At 37.9% G+C, this 20,961-nt stretch overlaps 1 protein-coding gene across 2 annotated transcripts in view; it reads left to right on the top strand.

Annotated features, from left to right (window-relative positions):
• The window catches only part of USP12 (ubiquitin specific peptidase 12), an 80,955-nt gene that overhangs the window by 47,590 nt on the left and 12,404 nt on the right, over positions 1–20,961 (top strand). Inside the window, exons 3-6 of one of the 2 annotated variants that reach the window (XM_081046809.1) lie at positions 1,863–2,076; positions 9,539–9,768; positions 15,391–15,467; positions 15,585–15,668. In XM_081046809.1, the coding sequence (XP_080902935.1) occupies positions 1,863–2,076; positions 9,539–9,768; positions 15,391–15,467; positions 15,585–15,668 (605 nt within the window). The remainder of the gene's footprint in view (positions 1–1,862; positions 2,077–9,538; positions 9,769–15,390; positions 15,468–15,584; positions 15,669–20,961) is intronic. The other variant, XM_081046810.1, reaches the window with a different exon arrangement.

Below are 20,961 nucleotides of genomic sequence, written 5' to 3' on the forward strand. Positions count from 1 at the left end.
TTGCTTTCCTTGTATAATACAGTTTACAACCTCCACTGGAGACTAATGAAGGTGTTTTTTTAATGTTACTATTAATTCATAGCTTTTTATGTAGCTGATGTGCTTTTTATTCATTGTAGTAATTCTTTTCGATGAAAGTTGGCTTTTGTATCCCCACTAAAAGATACTCGAAGCTAACCTTGTACATTGCACATTTCCTGTCCCAGACCTCCTATAGCCCTGTCTGCAAGGTGTCTAGTTCCTCTGTGGGAAAAAGGTTTTTAGAGGGCACAGTTGGTGCATGGGAAGCTTATTTGCTGCTAGACCTTTTCTGTAGACAGAACTTGAACACACATACATTTACAAAAAGGCATAAGTTTATACTGATATTTCTAATTCTAATTTAAGTTTACAAGGTTTTTACTCTTTGGTTTGTATTATTGTCTTTTTTCCTTTACATTAAAAAAATTGATTTCTAAGGATATTAACATAATTCCTTGCTTGCTTTGTCCTATACTATATCTGTACTAGTTTCAAAATAACAATACCAAAATGCTGTTTAACATTTTTTTGTTGTTCTTTTTATTCTTAGACTGTATTTCAGTAGGCATGTATAGTGAGAATTCTGTGTTTCAAAGTCGCTTCAAGTAATTCTTTTCTGTTTGCAGTTTTACCACCAACTGGATTTACGTTTAGGTTTCATTTATTTCTATTTGTTTTCAATTTTAGGAATTTATTTTTTTCTTTAGTTTTTAAAAATTGGGTACAAACTTTTCATAACAACGTACATTCACAGGAATCTCACTTTCCTTTCTCTCCATTCTTCCATCTTTTTCTATAAATATTTTGATTAGCTTTTCATTTATCCCCCTTAGTTTTTAAGTATAAAGAAACATATGCGTCTGTGGACATACATTTGAAATTATCCGTTCTGAAACACTCTCCTTTGGCTCGCCTTTTAAGTTAACATACGTGTGATGTCACCCCGAGACTATGAGAATTGGCCTCATTCCTTTTTTGCAGACGGAGTACTCCCCAAATCCTCGTTCATTCACTTTTGGGTGTTTTATCAGCTGACTTTGGGAGCCAGTGTCTATTAGTGGGAAGGAAAAAGGAAGGCTATAAATATTTGTCAAACTATGTCTCATTTTCTCTGTAGGGCAGGATTATGTTTCCCCATTATTAAAGGGGAGGAAATTGAAGTTCACTGAGGTGTAGTGACATGCTCCAGATCACGTGGCCAGTAAGAGAGGGGTCCGTGGTTTAGGTTGTAACTCTGGAGCTCAAGTTCATGTCTCTTTGATGAGGAAGAATAACTGACCTAGTATTTCAGTGGTGGTTAGGCTGTCGCATTGATGATTTTTAATCTTAGCATTTCAGAGGATCTTGTTTTTCCTTGTTTTTTGTTTCCTTTTTGGATGGCACTGAAGAACCTGATAGATAACGTCACTTTTACGTGTTTTTTAAAGAATTTTTGAGTTATATTTTTAAATGTACAATATATTAAATGCTTAGTATACAACCAATAGTATAATAACGAGGGGAATTTAAAAAGAAAAAAATTATCCAGCATCTGAAACCTTAACTAATCTTGCTATTCAAACTGTATAGTTCTTTAAATCAGTTTTCAGAAAGGCCAAATTTATTGCATATGTTTTCCTTCAATTTTAACTTGAAACAGATTTCTAGAGCATCCATTTAATGTTAAAATAGCTAATTTGCAGTCAGAATAATTATTTCTACTCTCATGTACCATTCAATTATGACGATCATAAATTCCCTGTCTTTTCTTTCTGTTTTCTCAACTATGCACATGGAAATTCTGTTTTGAAAATGTGTTGCCCTAAATTTAACCCCCCATTTTTTTTTTTTTTCTATTCTAGTTTGGGAATACCTGCTACTGCAATTCAGTTCTTCAAGCACTTTATTTTTGTCGTCCATTTCGGGAAAAAGTTCTAGCATACAAGAGTCAACCTAGGAAGAAGGAGAACCTTCTTACATGCTTAGCAGATCTGTTCCATAGCATAGCCACTCAGAAGAAAAAGGTTGGAGTAATACCTCCCAAGAAGTTCATAACAAGATTACGGAAAGAAAATGGTAATCCTTCTGCTTTTTAATGTATTGCTTACCTACCAGGAAGGTTAAATATAGCATACTACAGTTCAGCCAGCATTGCCTGAGCGTCTTCCTTATGCCTGGTGATAGGTTTGCCATCGCCAAACCAAAGATGATGTTCCCATCGTGAAGGAAGGGCTAGTTGAGTGAGGAGGTAGTCAAACAGTAATTAGCTTGAGCAGTGATTGATGTTTGAAATGTGTCACACAAAATCAAATTCTCGACGCGAGGAAACGAGAAATCATAATTTCTTTTTTTTGCGTGCTTAGCTGTTCTATCCAGAATGAAGTTTTTTTTATGATCGTTCATTTGTTGTTTTCATAATGTTTTTATGTATTTAACTCATTTGAGCCTTACAATAACCTGATGTTGAGAGCATGTTATTTCCCTATTTTAACCATGAAAGAAACAGGCTAAAAAGCCTTACCAGGAGTCACATGCCAGGGAAAGGAAAGAGCCAGAACAATAAATCAAACTTTCTGGCTTAGGGTAGGTAGTTTTAGTCTCCCCACCCCTTTTAAAAATGTTACTGATTAAAGCCCACTTCACTTTTCTCTCTTAAAATATTTTTAATTTTTTACAGCAAGCCCTTAAGTTAGACATTATTTTATTTTTCGTGAGAGAACTGAACCTCAGCGAAGTTAAGGTAACTTGTCTGGGTTATCCCTGACATCGAAGCCCAGTGTTCTATGTAGTATGGTATGCTGCCTCAAAAAATTCAAATGGGATTTAAATAACATGTAGAATTCTAGGCATTTCCATCATTGTAGAAATAAAATTGAGTGGTATTTTTAGTTTGATTTGTTACCTATTAAAGAGAAAGCGCCCCACAGAAATAAGATTTGAGAAATCTTTAAGGTTGGTTATTCATTCCTGCCCTTGACTCAGGTGACAGTTCATTATCACATGACTTGAGAAAAGCCTGGGTCATACCTAGTTTTCTAAAGCAGAAGAAGGTTCTGAAATACTATGGCTGTAGGTGATGGCATATGGTACGCATGTCAGAAATTTTGTTCATTTTCTCCAGATGCAAATATAGAGCAGTTGATTTATTGCTCACAAAAATTCATCTCTTTTGTGTTTCCCTGCTGAAAGCTAAACATGGCCACTTTCTTAGATTACAGATCAGTGGAGTGTCTTCTGTTTTTAAGAAAGCCAAATATAACTGTTAGAATGTGGACTGAGAGATTCCAGTGTGCAGGCTTTCTGTCTGGATCAGTGTACAACTTAAAGAGTTTCGTCCTGGTAGAAAATTCATGCACATGATAATTGAACATGCCATCCAAAATCTCAGTGATTTTGTTAGTATTTTAGAGAGGTTCAACATCAGAAACGTGAAACTCACACAGCACACATTATGTTCCCTTTCATTTCATAGTACATTTTTCTTGACCTTGTTGTTTAATATATTGCATGTGCTCTGTCTTAGTTTGAGCTGCTATAACAAAAATACTCTAGGTGGCTTAAACAATAAAACTGGTACTCCTCACAGTTCTAGAGGCTGGGGAGGCCAGGATTAAGGTGCCGGCGGATTCAGTGTCTGATGAGGGCCCTCTCTTCCTGGTTTGCAGACAACTAACTGGTCACCTTGCTATATTGTCACATGGTAGAGAAAGAGAAGCAAGCTCTCGTGTCTCTCCTTCTAAAGGCACTAATCCCAACTCTCAAGACCAAATGACCTCCCAAAAGCCCCATTTCCAAATAGTATCGTGCCGGGTGTTAGGATTTCAGTATACAAATGGGGCGTGGCACGTGCATGCTCCATTACACGCCCTTCCAGTGGACAGTGACGTTTTTAAAATGTAGATGGACTCTCACTTTGAACACAGAGTTCAAGTTACTGTGTTTTGAAAGTTCTGTGTGGTTAAATACCTATGACTTTGTATTGTTGCTTGTCAAAACCTGGGATAAATAACAGTGTTTATAATTTTTAATTGTTTAATATTTTCTCAGTGTGTGTGTGTGTGTGTGTGTGTGTGTGCAGAGCAAGCTGATGCATAATAGACAAATACTTTGTTGAGTGAAACTGATTCCAGAATGAATGTTCCAGACCCATCTTTGCCTAAGTTTTGTTTCATTTTTCTATGCTTCAGAAACAGTATTTAATAGAAAGGCATTTTAATTATTTTGATGTTGTTGGCATTTTGAGTATGTTTTGAAATATATCTTTGGCTTTTGAATTTCTCCCCAATAATTAGAAAAGTATACAAATCAAGGAGGATTTAAGAGATTATCTATTGCATAACTCTCCTGAGATTTTGTTTTCTGGTTTCTTTTAAATCTCTGGAAAATATTTTGCCCGTTGCAGTATTTCACTAACTTTCACTGTTGGACTGTTCTTAAATCAGTTTCCTTCCATGTTATGTTAAAATCTTCATGGTTTATATTCTCAGTAGATACCAGCTCCATATTTTTAACTACTGTTGCTTTATATAACTAATCATTTTGGTATCCCTTGGAAAGAATCTATTTTAATTTCAGTAATGAATTATTTTTTTTAAATTTTTAATTTGTGTTACCAGTCACAGTGTAAGAGGGCTGTGGTAAAGTGCCCCTACATGCAGTGATCACGTGCTCCATACATGTTACCTTGGATGGTGGGCCACTAGCTGAATGTTTGAATGAGTTAATTAGTGTATATTTAGTTGCTCCTGTGTGCCAGGCACTGTGCAGAACTAGGGGTATAAAAATAAGACAAAGCCTCTGCCTTCAGAGAGCTGATATTCTACGGAGGAAAACAAACAATTATGTAATATAATGTGTCATAGCTGTGATGAAAAGTAAATCAGGAAAAGGTGGCTAGAGAAGGAGGGAGCAGAAATTGCAGTTGCCCTGAGTGTTTGAAGGCAGCAAGAAAGTTAGTGTGGCGAGAGTGGAGTCCGAGGAAGATAAAAAGCAGAAAGGCGGGGTTTGGAGCTTGGATTTTTATTGTGAAAGCTCTCGGAAGCCATTGCCAGGCTGTGAGCAGATGCCGGTGAGGTGTTCTGATCTGCAGTAAGGAAAGACCCCCTTGGCTGTTGGGTAGCAGGCCATGGGTGGGTGGGATGGGCAGCGAGAATAGAAGCAGGGAGACCAGCCAGGAGACTGTTGCAGTGATCTAGGTAAGAAGAAATGAAGTCATGTGCTTACAATGACTAACTTCCTCTAGGCTCTCTGTTCCTTTGGAAGAAGTACACAGGTTGGTTGCTGATCTACTTATGTTAGCTAGAGTTCACTCAGCTGCAGAGCTTGCGATCATTGAAGGTGGGCTGGGGCATCAGACCAGCTGGCCTCTGAGTTCTGTGCTCCTACTCCTGAAATCTTAGCAATGGGTGATACATAATTCAAGTTGTGGTTTGGGGCCATATTTACTCTTTTCATGTGATTTTAGCTGTTTCAACCTCTATTTTCCTCTGTTCGTTAATTTGTTCGTTCATTCATTCAAAATATGTCAAGTCCACCTACTATGTGGCAGGTACTGTTCTGAGTGCGGGGAAACAGCCGTGAATGACATAGAAAGGGTCCTTGTTCTGAAGGAGCCTGTATGTACATAGCAGTGTTTCAGGTGCAGTGGAGAGAAATAAATGTAAATATAAATATATGTAGGTGTTGGTCTTCCTCAAGTGAGGAAATGTTAGTTGTTCACAAATAATACTCATTAAACAGATTTCAGTAATTTCCCATATTTATTTCAATCTTTTTCCTCCAAAAGAGCCTGAGACATAGTTTCTGTCATGAAAGCTATAGCTGTTTCCAAATTATGAAGAAAATATAACTTATTTTTACACAGTGATTTGGTTTTCATATTTTTTTGCATTAATGTTGCATCTATGTCAGGACTATAATAGTTTCTACATTTCACATACATTTATTTAACAATGAAATTGTCTGTCTCTCCCATTAGACTGTCAGTTCCATGATGGAGGGAACCCATTTGTTTTTGCTCACCATTGTATTCCCAGCACATAATCCAGTTCCTGGCACATAGTAGGTGCTTAATAAATATTTGTTGAATGAGTGAATTTATTTATTTATTTAGTTATTTATTTATTTAGTTATTTATTTAATTTTCTAAAGCAAGTTTGAAGTCCACCTTTTCTATTATGCTACTTATAGTGGAGAAAGCAAACCATAAGAAAACCAAGATTTTAAAAACTAAATATAATACAGTTTACAGGGGTTGTCCTAAGGCCATTTCGTTGATGTAGTTTTGGTGTTTATGCAGTCCTGGTTGCTGTTATTAAAGCTGTAGTGGGTGTTCTCTGGCAGTGCAAGATTCTGGCACATTCAGTATACCATGTTTCTCCGAAAATAAGACGTAGCCGGACAGTCAGCTCTGTGTGTCTTTTGGAGCAAAAATTAATATAAGACCCAGTAAGACCAGGTAAAATATAATACAGTACAACACAACTCAATAAACACACCCCAAAATTAATAATTATATTAATTTTTGCTCCAAAAGATGCACTAGAGCTGATTGTCCGGCTAGGTCTTATTTTCCAGGAAACATAGTACTATATTTATAGAAAATACACTATATATTATTTTAAATATTTCAACAAAATAAAGAGTATTTTCTGGTGTCCTTTGCATCTTATTTCTGGTACTTTCAAGTCAGTTGAGGTATTTCTGTGAATATGAAGTCATTGTTCTCTGTTAAAAGAACATCCAAAAAAAAATGATTCAAGTTTTTAAGAAACAAAAACATTTACACAGTTTTACTTTAAATAAAAAGTAATTATTTTGAAAAGCACGCATATATGCTAAAATATGATTTTACCAAGGTAAAATGAGACACTTTAGACTGTGGCATTGAGCCCTCATATAGGTAGAGAAATATCCAGCATAGTGAATTAGTCATCTCCCACCTTAACTGGGCAGTGTTTATAAACATCTTTTACTGGTCCGCTCCATAATTCTTCTTTTTAGATTCTCTGTGACTTTTCTTCATTGGTTCCCACTTTTCTTAAACCCCCTAATCAGCTCTACCATGACTTCTTCCAGTCCTTGTCTTAATGGATCTCTTGAGGTGAGTGGTTCCAGATATGTGACCTGGGGTGGAAAAATGAGTGACAAAGGAAAGCTCTTGATTTTTAAGGGGTTCATGTGCACATAAGGAAGCTGCAGGAGTTGGGGTGGACAGAGGAACTACGAGTGGGTGAGTGGGGTAGGATGGCAGGTGACTGCAAAGATAGGAGGCTGAAGGGCAGCATGGCCAGAGCTTCAGAGCAGTTTTGATTGAGGGCGAGTTTTTATATGTGAGTGGAAGTGTGATGCAGGAGGGAGCTAGAAGAGATAGGTTGAAGAGTTTTGAACTGCCTTAGAGGCGGTTCCTAGAAGGAACAACAGAAAGGGTGAGGCAAGAAGAAAGTCCCCAGGATGAGGAGAGAGGAGGTACAGTGACTGAGCGAGAGGAGTAGAGGCCAGGAGCCTGGGGTTGAGGGGTGGGGTAGTATGTCAGGGGTGGAGATTTGAGAGGCAAGGTTACAGGGTACTTGGCCTAGGCTGATCCAATGGCGGAACCATTTGAGGGTTCCAGGCACGACTTGGCTGGGTTTCAGAGAGAGGGAGTGGGTGGCCAGGATGTTTGCAGAGGTGCAGGCTGTCTCTGTGTCAGGGGTAGTGCAGTGACTTCTGCGGTGAGCAGGGGGTGGGGGATGGTGCCACCGTGCTTTTAGGTTACATGGGCAAAACCAGTGGACACACGGTATGCCAAATTAAAGGTCAGATGTTAAGTCCATGGGAACTCAAGCAGTAACTCGTAGAACTCGAGGCTTTTATTGTTCTTAAAAATAACATAGGGAGTTTGTTTAAGGCTAATCATATCCCCCAGGACAAATTTATAGCAGAGAAATTAAGTATGGCTGCAACTGCATTCTTAATATTACTGTGTTTGATTTGCGATCTAACGGACAGGTTAATAAGGAAATTGCCTGTGATGTGTATGATTAGAGGTAGACCCATAATAGGAATCCAGACAGTCTTGCTCTAGCAGCTGCACCTTAAATGTAATACTCTTTAAAGGTCTTTTTGATACCAATTTAAATTAAACTCGTGCTTTATTTTCTCTTAATATTGTTCCTGAAGAAATATTTTCACTTGTTTCCAGTTTTATTTTACAATAACCTTGTGAAAGGAAGATGGTATTTCATTTTACAGATAGGAAAATCAAGACTTTTGATTACTGTGGGGTTGAACGTTTTCTCATGTTTCTAAATCCTTTGAATTTTGTTTCTATAAATTGTTGATTTCAAGTCCTTTGCCCACTTTGACTTTTTTTTTGTATAAGCTCTGTATATGTTGAAAATGTTAATAATTTTTAGGTTTCACTGTTTTTTTTAACTTTTAAATGATTTCTAATGCATAGAACTTAATTTTATGCAATCGTTTTCAGCTGTTCTGAAATGTCATTTTTTATTCCTTTCATCTTAGACTTTCCCTAAATTTTCTTCCAAATTTGTATTCTTTCACTTAAAAAATGTAAACTGTAATCTTTCTGGAATTTATTAAATGTGCATCGAGGATCCAATGGAGGAATTTCCTAACTAGGAAACTTCTCGGTGCTTTGTGTTGACCGAGCCGTAGGTGGTGGTGTGTGCCCGGCCACAGTGCCTGCTGGGTGGAGTCGGACCGCCTGGTCTGGGTCCTGGCTCTGCCGTTTCTGGCAGTGTCACTTTACCCCCTCTGATCCCATTTTCTTATTTGTAAAGTAACGTTCAAAAACTATAGCAAAGCGTTGTTAGCGTTGTTAGGATCAAATGAGAGTCTGCCTCTGAAGTCCTTGTTCTTTAATTTTAGGGTTTATAATGCCAAGCACAGAGTAAAACACTTATTGTTAACAACTGTTGGTATTTCCATGACAATTATTCATTTGTATAACTACAGGGGCTATTTCCTGGAGTTACAAAATCTCACATTTGGAGGGGGCTTTAGAGATTATCTGGATTCAGTAGATAATTTCTGATAGTATTATTTCTTAGACCTGACTACACATCAGAGTCCTCCGGAGGAGCTTTGAAAAGCCCGAGCTTGCAGACCTCACCTCTGACTTACTAAATCAGAATCCCTGAGCTGTGTGGCCTCATCATTTGTAATTTTGACAGACTTTCTGTGTGGTTCTTAAGCATTTGGTGTGACAGGGGGTTGTCCAGCTTCTGCTTAAAAAGTAGCCATGTTGTAATATTTGTGGAATAATAGATTAGATGAGCTAATAAAAAGCAATTGCTTCTTGTCTTCCCAGTACAGTATATAGACATATACTGTATATGAGGGTAGGTTTTGCCCTTTCCTCATGGATCAGTTAGTATTATACTTTTTAGATGTGCAAGGTATTTATTTCTTGTATATTACTAACACCGCCAAACATTCGTACTTAGTTCTGATGGAATAGGAGATACTCTTTTTTTAATTAAGTTTTTTAATGAAGTTATTAATTCTGAAATCTCTAATATATTTTTATTTTTAGAGCTTTTTGACAACTACATGCAGCAAGATGCCCATGAATTCTTAAATTACCTGCTAAATACAATTGCTGATATTTTACAAGAAGAGAGAAAGCAGGAAAAACAAAATGGCCGTTTGCCTAACGGTAACATTGACAGTGAAAATAACAACAGCACACCAGACCCAACTTGGGTTCATGAGATTTTTCAGGGAACATTAACTAATGAAACCAGATGTCTTACTTGTGAAACTGTAAGTATATCATAACATTTTGTATATAAACAACTTAATTCATTATTGTAAAAGTTCTTTGAGGATAAGTATGAGATAAACTTGAAAGTTGTGATTCTTAGGTGTAGGATAAATGTTAAAGATGTACTTGTCTGTTGAAAGTCTCTCTACACTTTCATAATGTTGCTGATGTGACTGCCTGAGGTGACAGAAATACTTACTGCAGTTTGAGCTATTTGATTTTGTTTCAACCTAGGAGCCTATAGAGCCCTGTTCTAGAAAGTATGTCTTAGTTAAGCTCCTAAGAAACTTACACGTCAGGGAGGTACATTAATTTGTTTTTACTTTCCTACAATTATGTTTATTGTGTATGGTTAGAATAAAAACTAAAGCATACTGTGTACACTCAAAGGGGGGGAAATGCCCACTTACTGGTTGCAGTGTCCTCCCTTCTCTGTGGGGCATACGTTCCATGATGCCCAGTAGATGCCCAAAACCTCAGATAGTAAGTACCAAACCCTGTATATTCTGTTTTCTCCTATACATGCATATGATGAACTTCAATTTCTAACTTAAGCAAAGTAAGAGATTAACAACTAATAATCAACTAGAATAACTACGACTATACTGTAATAAGAATTATATCAGTGTGGTTTCTCAAATATCTTAATTCTACTGTACTCACCTTCTCACTTAAAGGAAGCACTTTACGGCTTCTCGTTGGAGTATCCGAATTGCCAGCAGCATTACTCCTGTGCTCTGGGGCCCTTACTAAGTAAAATAAGGGTCCCTTGAACACCAGCACTGTGATCTGTGACAGTCGAGCTGATAACCAAGACGGCTACTAAGTGACTGAGGGGCAGGGAGTGTATGCGGTGGAAACGCTGGACAAAGGGAGGAGTCACGTCCTGAGCGGGACAGAGCAAGACTTCATCACACTACTCAGAATGGTGCACAATTTTAAAGTTAGGAATTGTTTGTTTTTGGAATTTTCCATTTAATATTTTTGGACCGTGACTGACTGTGGGTAACTGAAACCATGGAAAGCGAAACCATGGATAAGGGGGGACTACTGTACTGTAAAGATGAGGGAAATAGGGAAGAAGCTTGGAAATTGGTTACACATAGGATCAGATAAACCAGCGCTCCTGGTTATAGTCTACCTTGTTACCTAATTTCTCACATGAATGAAAGCTCAGACTCTTACTTAAGCATCCGTTTTCCAATTTTGCCAGTTGAGCCAATAATGTCCTTTGTAGCATTTCCTCCGCTTCAGTGCAGAATCCAGTTTAGAGTTGGGCATTGCATATACTTACAGTTTTTTCTTTAACCTTCTTTAATTTGGAACATTCTTGTAGTCTTTTTGTTTTTTATGACATTAACATTTTTAAAGAAAGTGTGCCCCCCACACCCATTTTAATCAAGTTTTCCTCGTATTTAGTTTGTCTCGTGTTTCCTTCTAATTAGATGCAGGTTATTCATTTTACTCTGGAATAATTCATAGGTAATATGTCCTCAGGATGTCACATCTAGGCACGTAGCATTCGTGTCCCCCTCACTGGTGATAGTAATTTTGATCTACATTCAAGATGTTGTTCATTCTCACCACTTTATAATGATTGCTTTTTATGCCCTTGTAAATAGTAGACAGTCTGACACAAATATCTTGTTCCTCATCAAAATCTCCCCAAGATTTAGCATCCATTGGTGAGGTGTCTGTACAGGTTGTTTTCCTGGTGTTGGGTTTTAAGAGTTCTTTGTATATTTTGGATACTACTACTTTATTAGACATGTCTTTTGCAAGTATTTCCTCCCAGTCTGTGCTCTGATTTCTCATTTTCTTAATAGTGTTTTTGAAAAATCAGAAGTTTTTAACGTTTTCATTTTGAGATTTAATTTTAGTAAAGTCCAGTTTTTTGCTTCATGGAAATGCTGTTGGTGTTTTTTAAATGCTTTTGGTGTTGTGTCTAAAAAGTCATCGCCAAACCCAAGGTCATCTAGAGTTTTATAGTTTGCATTTTATATTTAGGACTGTAATTCATTTTGAGTTAATTTTTTTAAAGGTGTAAGGAAGGTCTATGTCTAGATTCTTTTTTTTCCCCTATGTGAATGTCCAGTTCCAACACCGTTTGTTGAAAAGATTCCTTTCTTCAATGAATTGTCTTTGCTCCTTTGTCAAAGTTAACTATATTTGTGTAGGTGTATTTCTGGGCTCTCTGTTCTATTCCATTGATCTGTTTGTCTGTTCTTTCACCAATACCACACTGTTTTGATTGCCATAGTTTTATAGTGAGCCTTGCAGTTGGATATCCGTCCTCTGACTTTGTTCTTCTTTAATATTGTGTTGGGTATTCTGGGTTTTTGCCTCTCCATGTAAACTTTAGAAACTGATTTATTATTCACAAAATAATGTGCTACGATTTTGATAGGGATTGAATTGAATCTACAGATTAAGTTGGGAAGAACTGATATCTTGATAGTATTCAGTCGTTGTATCCACATAACATGGACTGTATATTTATTTACATCTTTTATTTCTTTTATTAGAGTTTTGTGGTTTTCCTCATATCAATCTTGTACATATTTTGTTAGATTTACATTTAAGTATTTCTTTTTTATGTGTGTGTTCATGTAAATGGCATTGTTTTTTTGTTGTTGTTTTTTTTAAAGCAAATGGTGATCCTTTTGGTTCATTCCCGCCCCCCCCCAAAAAAAAATTAGGGTCTTTAAATAGAAACCATAACCCACAACAATGAGTGATCTATTGACTATTGATTAGGGCTTGATCTTTTAACTATAACCTGGTATTTGCAGATTGGTCATTGTCAATAGTGTAATTTTAATTAATGGACACAATAGTAGTAAATAAATAAAATTCTCTTTTCTAAATAGAGTTTTATTGGTGAGCCTCTTTCAGATCAGGTGAGAGGTATAAGCTTAAGTACTCTAACCACCTGTGAAGCTGTTTGGGGTTAGATTAAGGAGGGTATCTTTGGTGTGGGCTTTGTTCATTGCTGCCACTGCCAGTTAATGGCCGTCATGGCTTTGACTGGTCAATGTTTGATATTGGGAATTGGGCTCAATACTTATCTTTATTCATTCTTATCAGCTTCAGTCATTTTAACATGAGTTTTTTGATATGTCTTATAAAAAACCTTTTTTATCTTAACTGAATTCTAAGCTTTAGGAAATGCTACCCAATTATTGAAGCAGTCTTTCTATTGGAATAGTAGGTGTAAATCAGAGAATTTGGCAGTTGCTTATTGTTTAGGGTAATGAAATTTGGTCTGTGTTAGAAGATGTCTATAATTCAGCTTTCAATGAAACAGAAAATAGTTGGATTTGCTTATGAGGATGGTGAGAAATGCAGTAATAGGTGAAGCTGGCAGGGTAGATTTGGGACCCTGCGTGGAGGTCTTTGGGGTGCTGTGCTGATGGAGTTTACTTTGTAGACTGGGGGTGTGAGCATTGGGGATTAAATGTTTTTGAAGGCGAGAGTTCTATCAGCTGTCCTTGTTATTGTGCAAATGTTTATTAATTTGATTTGTAGTAACCCTGCCAATAGGGATCTGTCCACCCATTCTTCACTAGGCCCTCCTGTGGCCTGCAATATGTATTTGCAGGTAGTCTCCCTAGAATTAAGGGTGTAAATTGAGGCTATTTTCTCAAAATCTAAGCTGCCATTTATTTAGGAGATGATTATTAGTACCCACCTAAAGATCTAGCTTTATCAAACTAAGCTTGAGAGATGAAATTCAGAATTTCACAAGGGTAAGTATGTATTGTTTCTTCATTTCGTTTTGTACAAACATTTGTTTACCAGTTATGTCAGGCAGAAGATGAGTAGAGGTTGGTAGAAGATGAATAAGATATCATTTCTCATCTCAAGATGCTCACAGGGTGGTAAAGACCCATCCACAACTAGTCGGGCGGTTCTAGTACAGTGTGTATGGTCCAGCAAGCACAAGCTGCCATGGAGCCGGAGGACGGTAGAGCAGCCCAGGCGGGAGTGGGCGTTTGCAAAGGTTCCGGATGGGCTTCCTGGAGGAGACAGTGCTTTGTATGGCAGATTTTAGTAATGCAGTTGTTAATACCCCTTTTGGTAGGAGGCTGGTTTCTGTAACAGCACCCCTTCTGGTGTTCTTCTCTGTTCTGTGATGCTTTCTTCTTGGTCTCATTCCTTGGCTTTTCTTCTTCCATTTGTCCTTTAAAGGTAGGTACCCTCTAGGGTTTCATTTTGGGCTGCCTCTCACTCTGCATTGGGGGAAGCGGGAGGGTCATGTACCATTTTCATTACCACCTGGGCTGCTGATTCCCCAGTCCGGCTCTCCAGCTGAGACTTGTCCGTGAATTTTAGACCTGTTATCTCCCAGATGCTGGGTGTGACCTCACATTGGGACATAGCAGTCCAACAACAATCAGACATGTTTACAAACACTTCTGAAAGTTAAATACTGCCCCACTTGGTGATCACCTGGCACCAACACAGTGTGAACATAAACATAGTAACTCAGATACATCCAGAAGATCCTTACGTCAGGCTTTTTATGTTCCCGTAAAAAGGAAAATTTAAAACACAGAGCTCCGAGGCAATGTCTGAGAATCACAAACCTCATGCTGAGAAACATCAGATCGTGTCTGATCTGATATGAAGACTGTCTGAGCTGGCTTTAGCCTACACTGCCTCTTGTCACACTCCCCACACTTCCTTAAAGCACCGGTCTAATTGTTTTTCCTTAAGCACATTGTGTTCCCTTCCCCGCTTCCTTGTCTTCCGCCCTTGTTTCTTACTGAATGTTTGGAGACCCAGAGGAGTTGTCTTGTAGTGTCACTATACCTTGTATGCACGTTCTCCTGTTTACCCAGATTTGCATAAGTATCTAATGTACGTCTAGCCACATAATCTATCGTAGGCTGGTGAAACGGAGTGTATAACACCGATGCAGTATTGAAACAGGAAAGCACTCACTCTGTTGGGTGTGTTGCCACTGTGGGTGAGAGGGGAGCTGAGTCAGACTTATCTTCTATTGCATGCTCACCTTGGGCAGACAGTCATTGAAGGGAATAGCAAGGAGAATCGGTGTCTAAGGTTCTGTTCTAATCCAGTTCAACTGAATAAGTAATAACCATTTTTTATAAGGTGATTTGCCCGTAAGTCAAACAGAATTTCATATTAGATTTTTCTTGAGAAATAAAAGGTCATAAATAAAGGTTGTGATTTGGCATTTTGGTCTAAAGTATTTTCTTAAAAGATAAAACAATATGAGTGTCATGTCCTTTGCCAAGCATTGTCATTAAATCTTGGCCTATGTTTTTAAAGAATTGGTGTATATGGTACCATTTATTTCCTGCTTTACAGTAACACCAAGATTTTGCAAAGTAATGGAGTTTCACATTGTACTGGCCTTTGCCAGTAAGAGAATCTGCCACAGGTGTATGTGGGGTTTTGCTTGTACGTATTATGAGAGTTACTTATTCAGTGTTCTTTTGAATAATCCAGATCAAGTCATTTTCTTTTGAACTTGGGGAAAAAGAATTCTTCGTACACTTAGTACTAATATTAGAGTGTATTTAATTCTGTCATTTTTGAACAGTGGTTTGCTGATATTTGAAGATTTCAAAAGTAATTCCCTATTTTTACAGATAAGCAGCAAAGACGAAGATTTTTTAGACCTTTCTGTTGACGTGGAACAAAACACATCAATTACTCACTGCTTAAGGTAAGTGTAGCGTTATTTATTGTGAACGTTAATGAATATCTTTGGTTTAGAATATTTCTAAATGATGACATGATTTTCTGGTGTGGACAAAATAAATTTATTTTGAATTTTACACAGGGGTTTTAGCAACACAGAAACTCTGTGCAGTGAATACAAATACTACTGTGAAGAATGTCGCAGCAAGCAGGAAGCACACAAACGGTAATTTAGTATCTTTGGAATTTTTTAGTGATTCTTTGGCAATGGATGTTGTAGATGGGCTTTTCTAGCTGAAAGTGATCTGTGAAAATTTACACTGAGTAAAAATTCTTAATTTTATCACCGACAAGTTAAGGCTTATTAAGTAATTACTAGATAAACTGTATTCAACTCTGCACCCTCAGGTGATTTTCTGCATTTAGTGATTGTTTAATAATCAGGTAAAATATTTGGCTTTGGAGATTTCTTGATTATGTAAACTTTTTCCTTGGTGAGGGCAAAGGGACTTTTCTGAGTCCACCCGAGTTTCTTCGGTTCTTACACAGGATTTTGTACCTTCTCTTAGTAGATAAAGATGCGAATTTGGTACCAAGGAATGCATTCGTTGTCATCGTCATCCTTATTTTACTTTGCATTTTGAAACAATCTCAGGCTCAGAGAAGAGTTGCAGGAACAGCACCAGAAATGCTTCTTTACCCTAAACCATTTGAAAGTGCGGTCCCGGTATGATGTCCCATGATCTGGACACTTTAGTAGCTATGTCCTCCCCACAGGGGAGTTTTCCTACGTGCCATGTCCATCCCGGTCAGGAAAGTAACATTGACGTGTGCTTGTTATCGCAGACCTGACTTTAGAATCTGTCACCAGATGTCCCAATGATGTCCTTTTTAGAAAAGAGGGTCCCGTCCAAAATCACACATTACGTTTAGTCTTTTACATTTGGAACAGTTCCTCAGTCTTTTCTTGACTTTAATAATCTTGACACTTTCAAAATTACATTTGTTATTTTGTAGAATGTCTCTCTTGGGGTTCATCTCATGTTTTCTCATATTAGATTCAGGTTCCATATTTTGGAGGGGAATCTCACAGAAGTGATGCTGTGATCTTCCTGTAGCCTCTTCGGTGGCACGTGGTTGTGGTTTGTCTCGTGTCGGGGTTCCCCAAGGCAGCTGCCAGGTTTGGTGATTGGCTAGAAGGACCGGCCGGATTCAGCGAGGTAGTCATGTGCACAGCTGAGATTCGTTACCGGGGACGGGGAAAAGGCAGTCAGCAAAGGGAAAGCCAGGCAAGCTTCCAGGAGTGCTGGCCCAGGAGAGTCGCACAGGACACACCTCATTCCGCCAGCATTGAATGTGACAGCCTGGGGGAGAAATGTGGTCTGCCCCGGAAGCTCCCTGGAGACTCAGTGCCCAAGGGTTTTACTGGGGGCTGGTCACCTAGGCCCCCTCTCCCTGGCACGTACCCAAACCCCTGACTCCCAGAGGAAAGGATGTGTTCCGCATACAGCATACTGTGTGTCAAACAGTGAGGCACCTTGAGACACCCTTCTCGTTCAGGGAATGGTGGCACTGCTCTCTAAATCCGATTCCCAGTAGTCACCCGGGGACCATCCTTGCAAGCAGGCCTTTCTAAGGATTGTGTGAGGCGTGCTACGTTAACTGTTTTCTTCACATCCCATCACTGATGCTGTTCGTCTTTGAACACTTGATTAAGGGGATGTCTCCAGAATTCTCCACTGTAAGCTGTGCTTTTCTCCATTTGTAATTCATAAGGATTTTGTGTGGAGGTATTTTGAGATTCTAAATATCCCCATTCCTCATCAGACTTTTTTTTCATTTTAAAAAATCTCAGTGTGGATTCAAGGATTCCTGTTTCATTCAGTGGGTTATGATCCATTACCATTCCGACTTATTTTTGTATTGAAATTATCCCCGGTTTGGCTAGCAGGAGCCTCTTGAAGCTAGCTCCTGTGTCCTTTTGGCACGACCCATCATTCTTGAGCACTTCTTTACTTTCTGGCACCGTAAGATTTTCCAGGCTCATCTTACACTTTCCTTTCCCCGACCCTGACGTGAGCCATTGCTCCAAGGAGCCCTGATTCCTTCTGGAGAGGGGAGTGATGATGAGAAACCAGGACTTTGGACAGGTATGCTCGTTGCTGTTAGGCTGTCACTGTTCATGAGTCCCCTTAGTGAATAGAGCTAGAGAACGGGTCTGGCTATGCGTACGTTTATACTTACGTCTGCACAAACACACATACATGCCTGCACTGTACTTATCTATTGTCTGTCTGTCTGTATTGAAAAACCATGAATCAGCGCCATAGGGTTCATCCTAGCTTTCTCCTTTTTAATGTTTGTGATTCCCTTCTCTGATGATAAAAGTTGGCTCCCATTATCCTGATGTATTTACTTATTTGGTCAGTGCCCTGGTAGGTGAGCAGTCTTATCCTCAAATATATACACACACACACAATTCTCTCATATAGGTGTGTTGCTTCCTCTACTTGGGCTTCCCCTCTCGCCTGCCTACACAGATGTCTACTTTGTATGGCCCCATGGTTGAACTGAAATATGCATGAAGGGAAGGGAAAGAACTTAGACTTTTAAATGATTATGTTTTTTTGTTTTTGTTTTGGCCACATACACATCTACTGGGAAGGGAGATATTTTGGTAATGGACAAGGTAATCAAAACAGGTTACTCCGGGTTCCCTGCCATTAGTGCATATGATTGGAGCACCTCTAATAAGTTTGATTAGAGGCATGGGGGCCGATGTACTAGATTAATCCTGAAAATGTTGTAGAAAGTGCCTAACACTGTTGGTTAAGGAAGGGAGAGTCAAAAACTAAATGTAGCCAAGAGGAATGTAACTCAGAAACTTTATTGGTTAGATGGAGGGAGTCCCATCTGTGAGCATAAACTGGTCACATAGGATGATAGGTGACCATACATGAGTAATTAGGAATTGTCTACAAAGTCAAGCTGTTTGTTTTGAAGATATACATGAGATTTTATATATTATTTAATATTAAATCTTTTATTAAATTACATGAGAATGTATGTTCTCTGTGCACAAATTAGAAAATACATGTTAAGTATAAATCACTTAAGAAAGCACTGTTAACATTTTTGTATAAATCCTAGATATTTTAAGTACATGTGTATATACACACATAATTCTTGAAATGGAATCAAACTTTATATACAGTTTTGCAACTTTTTCCACTTACTGAATTACAACCATGTCAATGAAAATATACTTTTACATCAGTCTTAAGAGGTGCTACATAGTGTTTTGTTTTTTGTTTTTTGTTTTTGTATGGACATACCAATCTAAATCTACCAATTCTCTAAATCCAACAATTCAGATTGTTCCCATTTTTTCACTGTTATGGTGCTTTGATGAACATATTTTGAATGTATGCACACTCCCACCCACATATTTTCCGACTTTGCAGTATTATTGTAGGATAAACTATGTAAGTTCATGGAAAGACACCAATACAGAAATGACATATTTTCCACTTAGGATGTAGCGTCCACCCTCTTGTTAATTTGCAGTGCGATACTGGGCCATTTAATATATTGGGGTCTCACTTGGACTAGTCGACTTCTAAGGTCCCTGTTATCGCTAAAAGTCTGTAGTTTCTGGTGTCAGAATAGGATTGTGTTGAATATACGGATCATAGTTCTTATTAAAGAAATAAAAGTCAGTTTGACTTAAGGTTTCAATCTGGATGAAGGATCAAAACCATATAATCATCTTAGTGGATGCAGAAAAAGCATTTGACCAAATTCAAAACCCTTTCATGACAAAAACACTCTATAAACTAGGAGTAGAAGGAACATACCTCTACATCATGAAGGCCATATATAAAAAGCCTACAACCAACATCATACTCAACAATGAAAAACTGAAAGCGTTTCCTCCAAGATTAATAACAAGATAGGGGTGCCTACTCTTGCCATCTTTATTCAGCATAGTATTGGAAGTCCTAGCCAGAACAGTTAGGCAAGAAAAAGAAATTAAAGGCTTCCAAATCAGAAAAGAAGTAAAATTCTCTCTGTTTACAGATGGCATGATCTTAAACACTAAGATTAAACCAAAAAAAAAAAAAAAACCTTATTAGAACTAATAAACAAATTCAGTAAAGATGCAGGATACAAAATCCACACACAAAAATCAGTTGCAGTTCTGTACATTAGCAGTGAACAATCTGAAAGGAAATCAAGAAAATAACCCCATTTACAAAAGCATCAAAAAGAATAAAATACTTAGGAATAAATTTAAACAGAGGCGAATAAAGACTTGTACGCTAAGAACTGTAAAATATTGTTGCAAGAAATTAAAGAAGATACATACAAATAAATGGAAAGGTATCCTGTATTCATGGATTGGAAGAGTGAATCATATTAAAGATGTAATATTATTAAAATGGCCATACTGCCTAAAGCAAATCTAACAGATTCAGTGACATCCCTATCAAAATCTCAATGCTGTTTTTCTAAGAGACAGAAAAAAAACCCCTCAGAATTTGTGTGAGGAATCTTAAAGGACTCTGAATAGCCAAACAATCTTAAGAAAGAAAAAAGGCTGGAGGCCTACATACCTCCTGACTTCAAAACATGTTACAAAGCTACAGTAATCAAAGCAGTGTGGTAGTAACATCAAGACATACAGACCAATGGAACAGAAGAGCCTAGAAATACATCCTCACTTAGCTGGTCAGATGATCTTCAACACAGGTGCCAAAGCAACACAGTAGGGAATGGATAGTCTCTTCAGCAAATGGTGCTGGGAAAACTGGACATCCACATGCAAAGAATAAAGTTGGACCCTTATCTAATACTATACACAAAAGTTAAGTCAAAATGAATTACAGACCTAAACATAAGACCTGAAACTATAAAACTCCTAGGGGGAAAAATATCAAAAAAAAAAAAAATAGGAAAGCTTCATGGCATTGAATTTGACAGTGATTTCTTGAATATGATACCAAAAGCATAAGCAACAAAGCAAAAATAGGCAAAGGATGGACTTCGAGTGCATTACGCTAAATGAAATAAGCCAAGTCACAAAAAGACAAATTCTATATGATTTCACTTTTATGAGGAATCTAAAGTAGTCAAGTTCTTAGAAACAGAAAGTGAAATGGTGGTTGCCAGGGCCTGGGGGAGAGGAAAGGGGGAATTGTTCACTTAGTTTGCAAGAAGAAAAAGGTGTGGAGATGTGTTGTGCAGGAGCTTGGAGCTAACACTATAGACTTACAAGGAGTAAGGTGTCACGTTTATTACGGGTTTTTACCACAATAATAAAAAACCACATGTGAAGTTTGGCTTTCATTCATGATATATCTGTTTGAATTACTATAAGACAGTGTCTTTAAAGAGTTTCAGTCTGGAAAACTGATGAACGATTTCTGGAAATGTTATTAATGTGCCATAAGATAAGGAGTCCCTGATCAAATGGGTTTGCTGTATAATAACATTTCCTCATTCATAGTTACTTATTC

Source organism: Rhinolophus hipposideros (assembly GCF_964194185.1).
Source record: "Rhinolophus hipposideros genome assembly, chromosome: 4".
Classification (NCBI taxonomy): Eukaryota; Metazoa; Chordata; class Mammalia; order Chiroptera; family Rhinolophidae; genus Rhinolophus; species Rhinolophus hipposideros.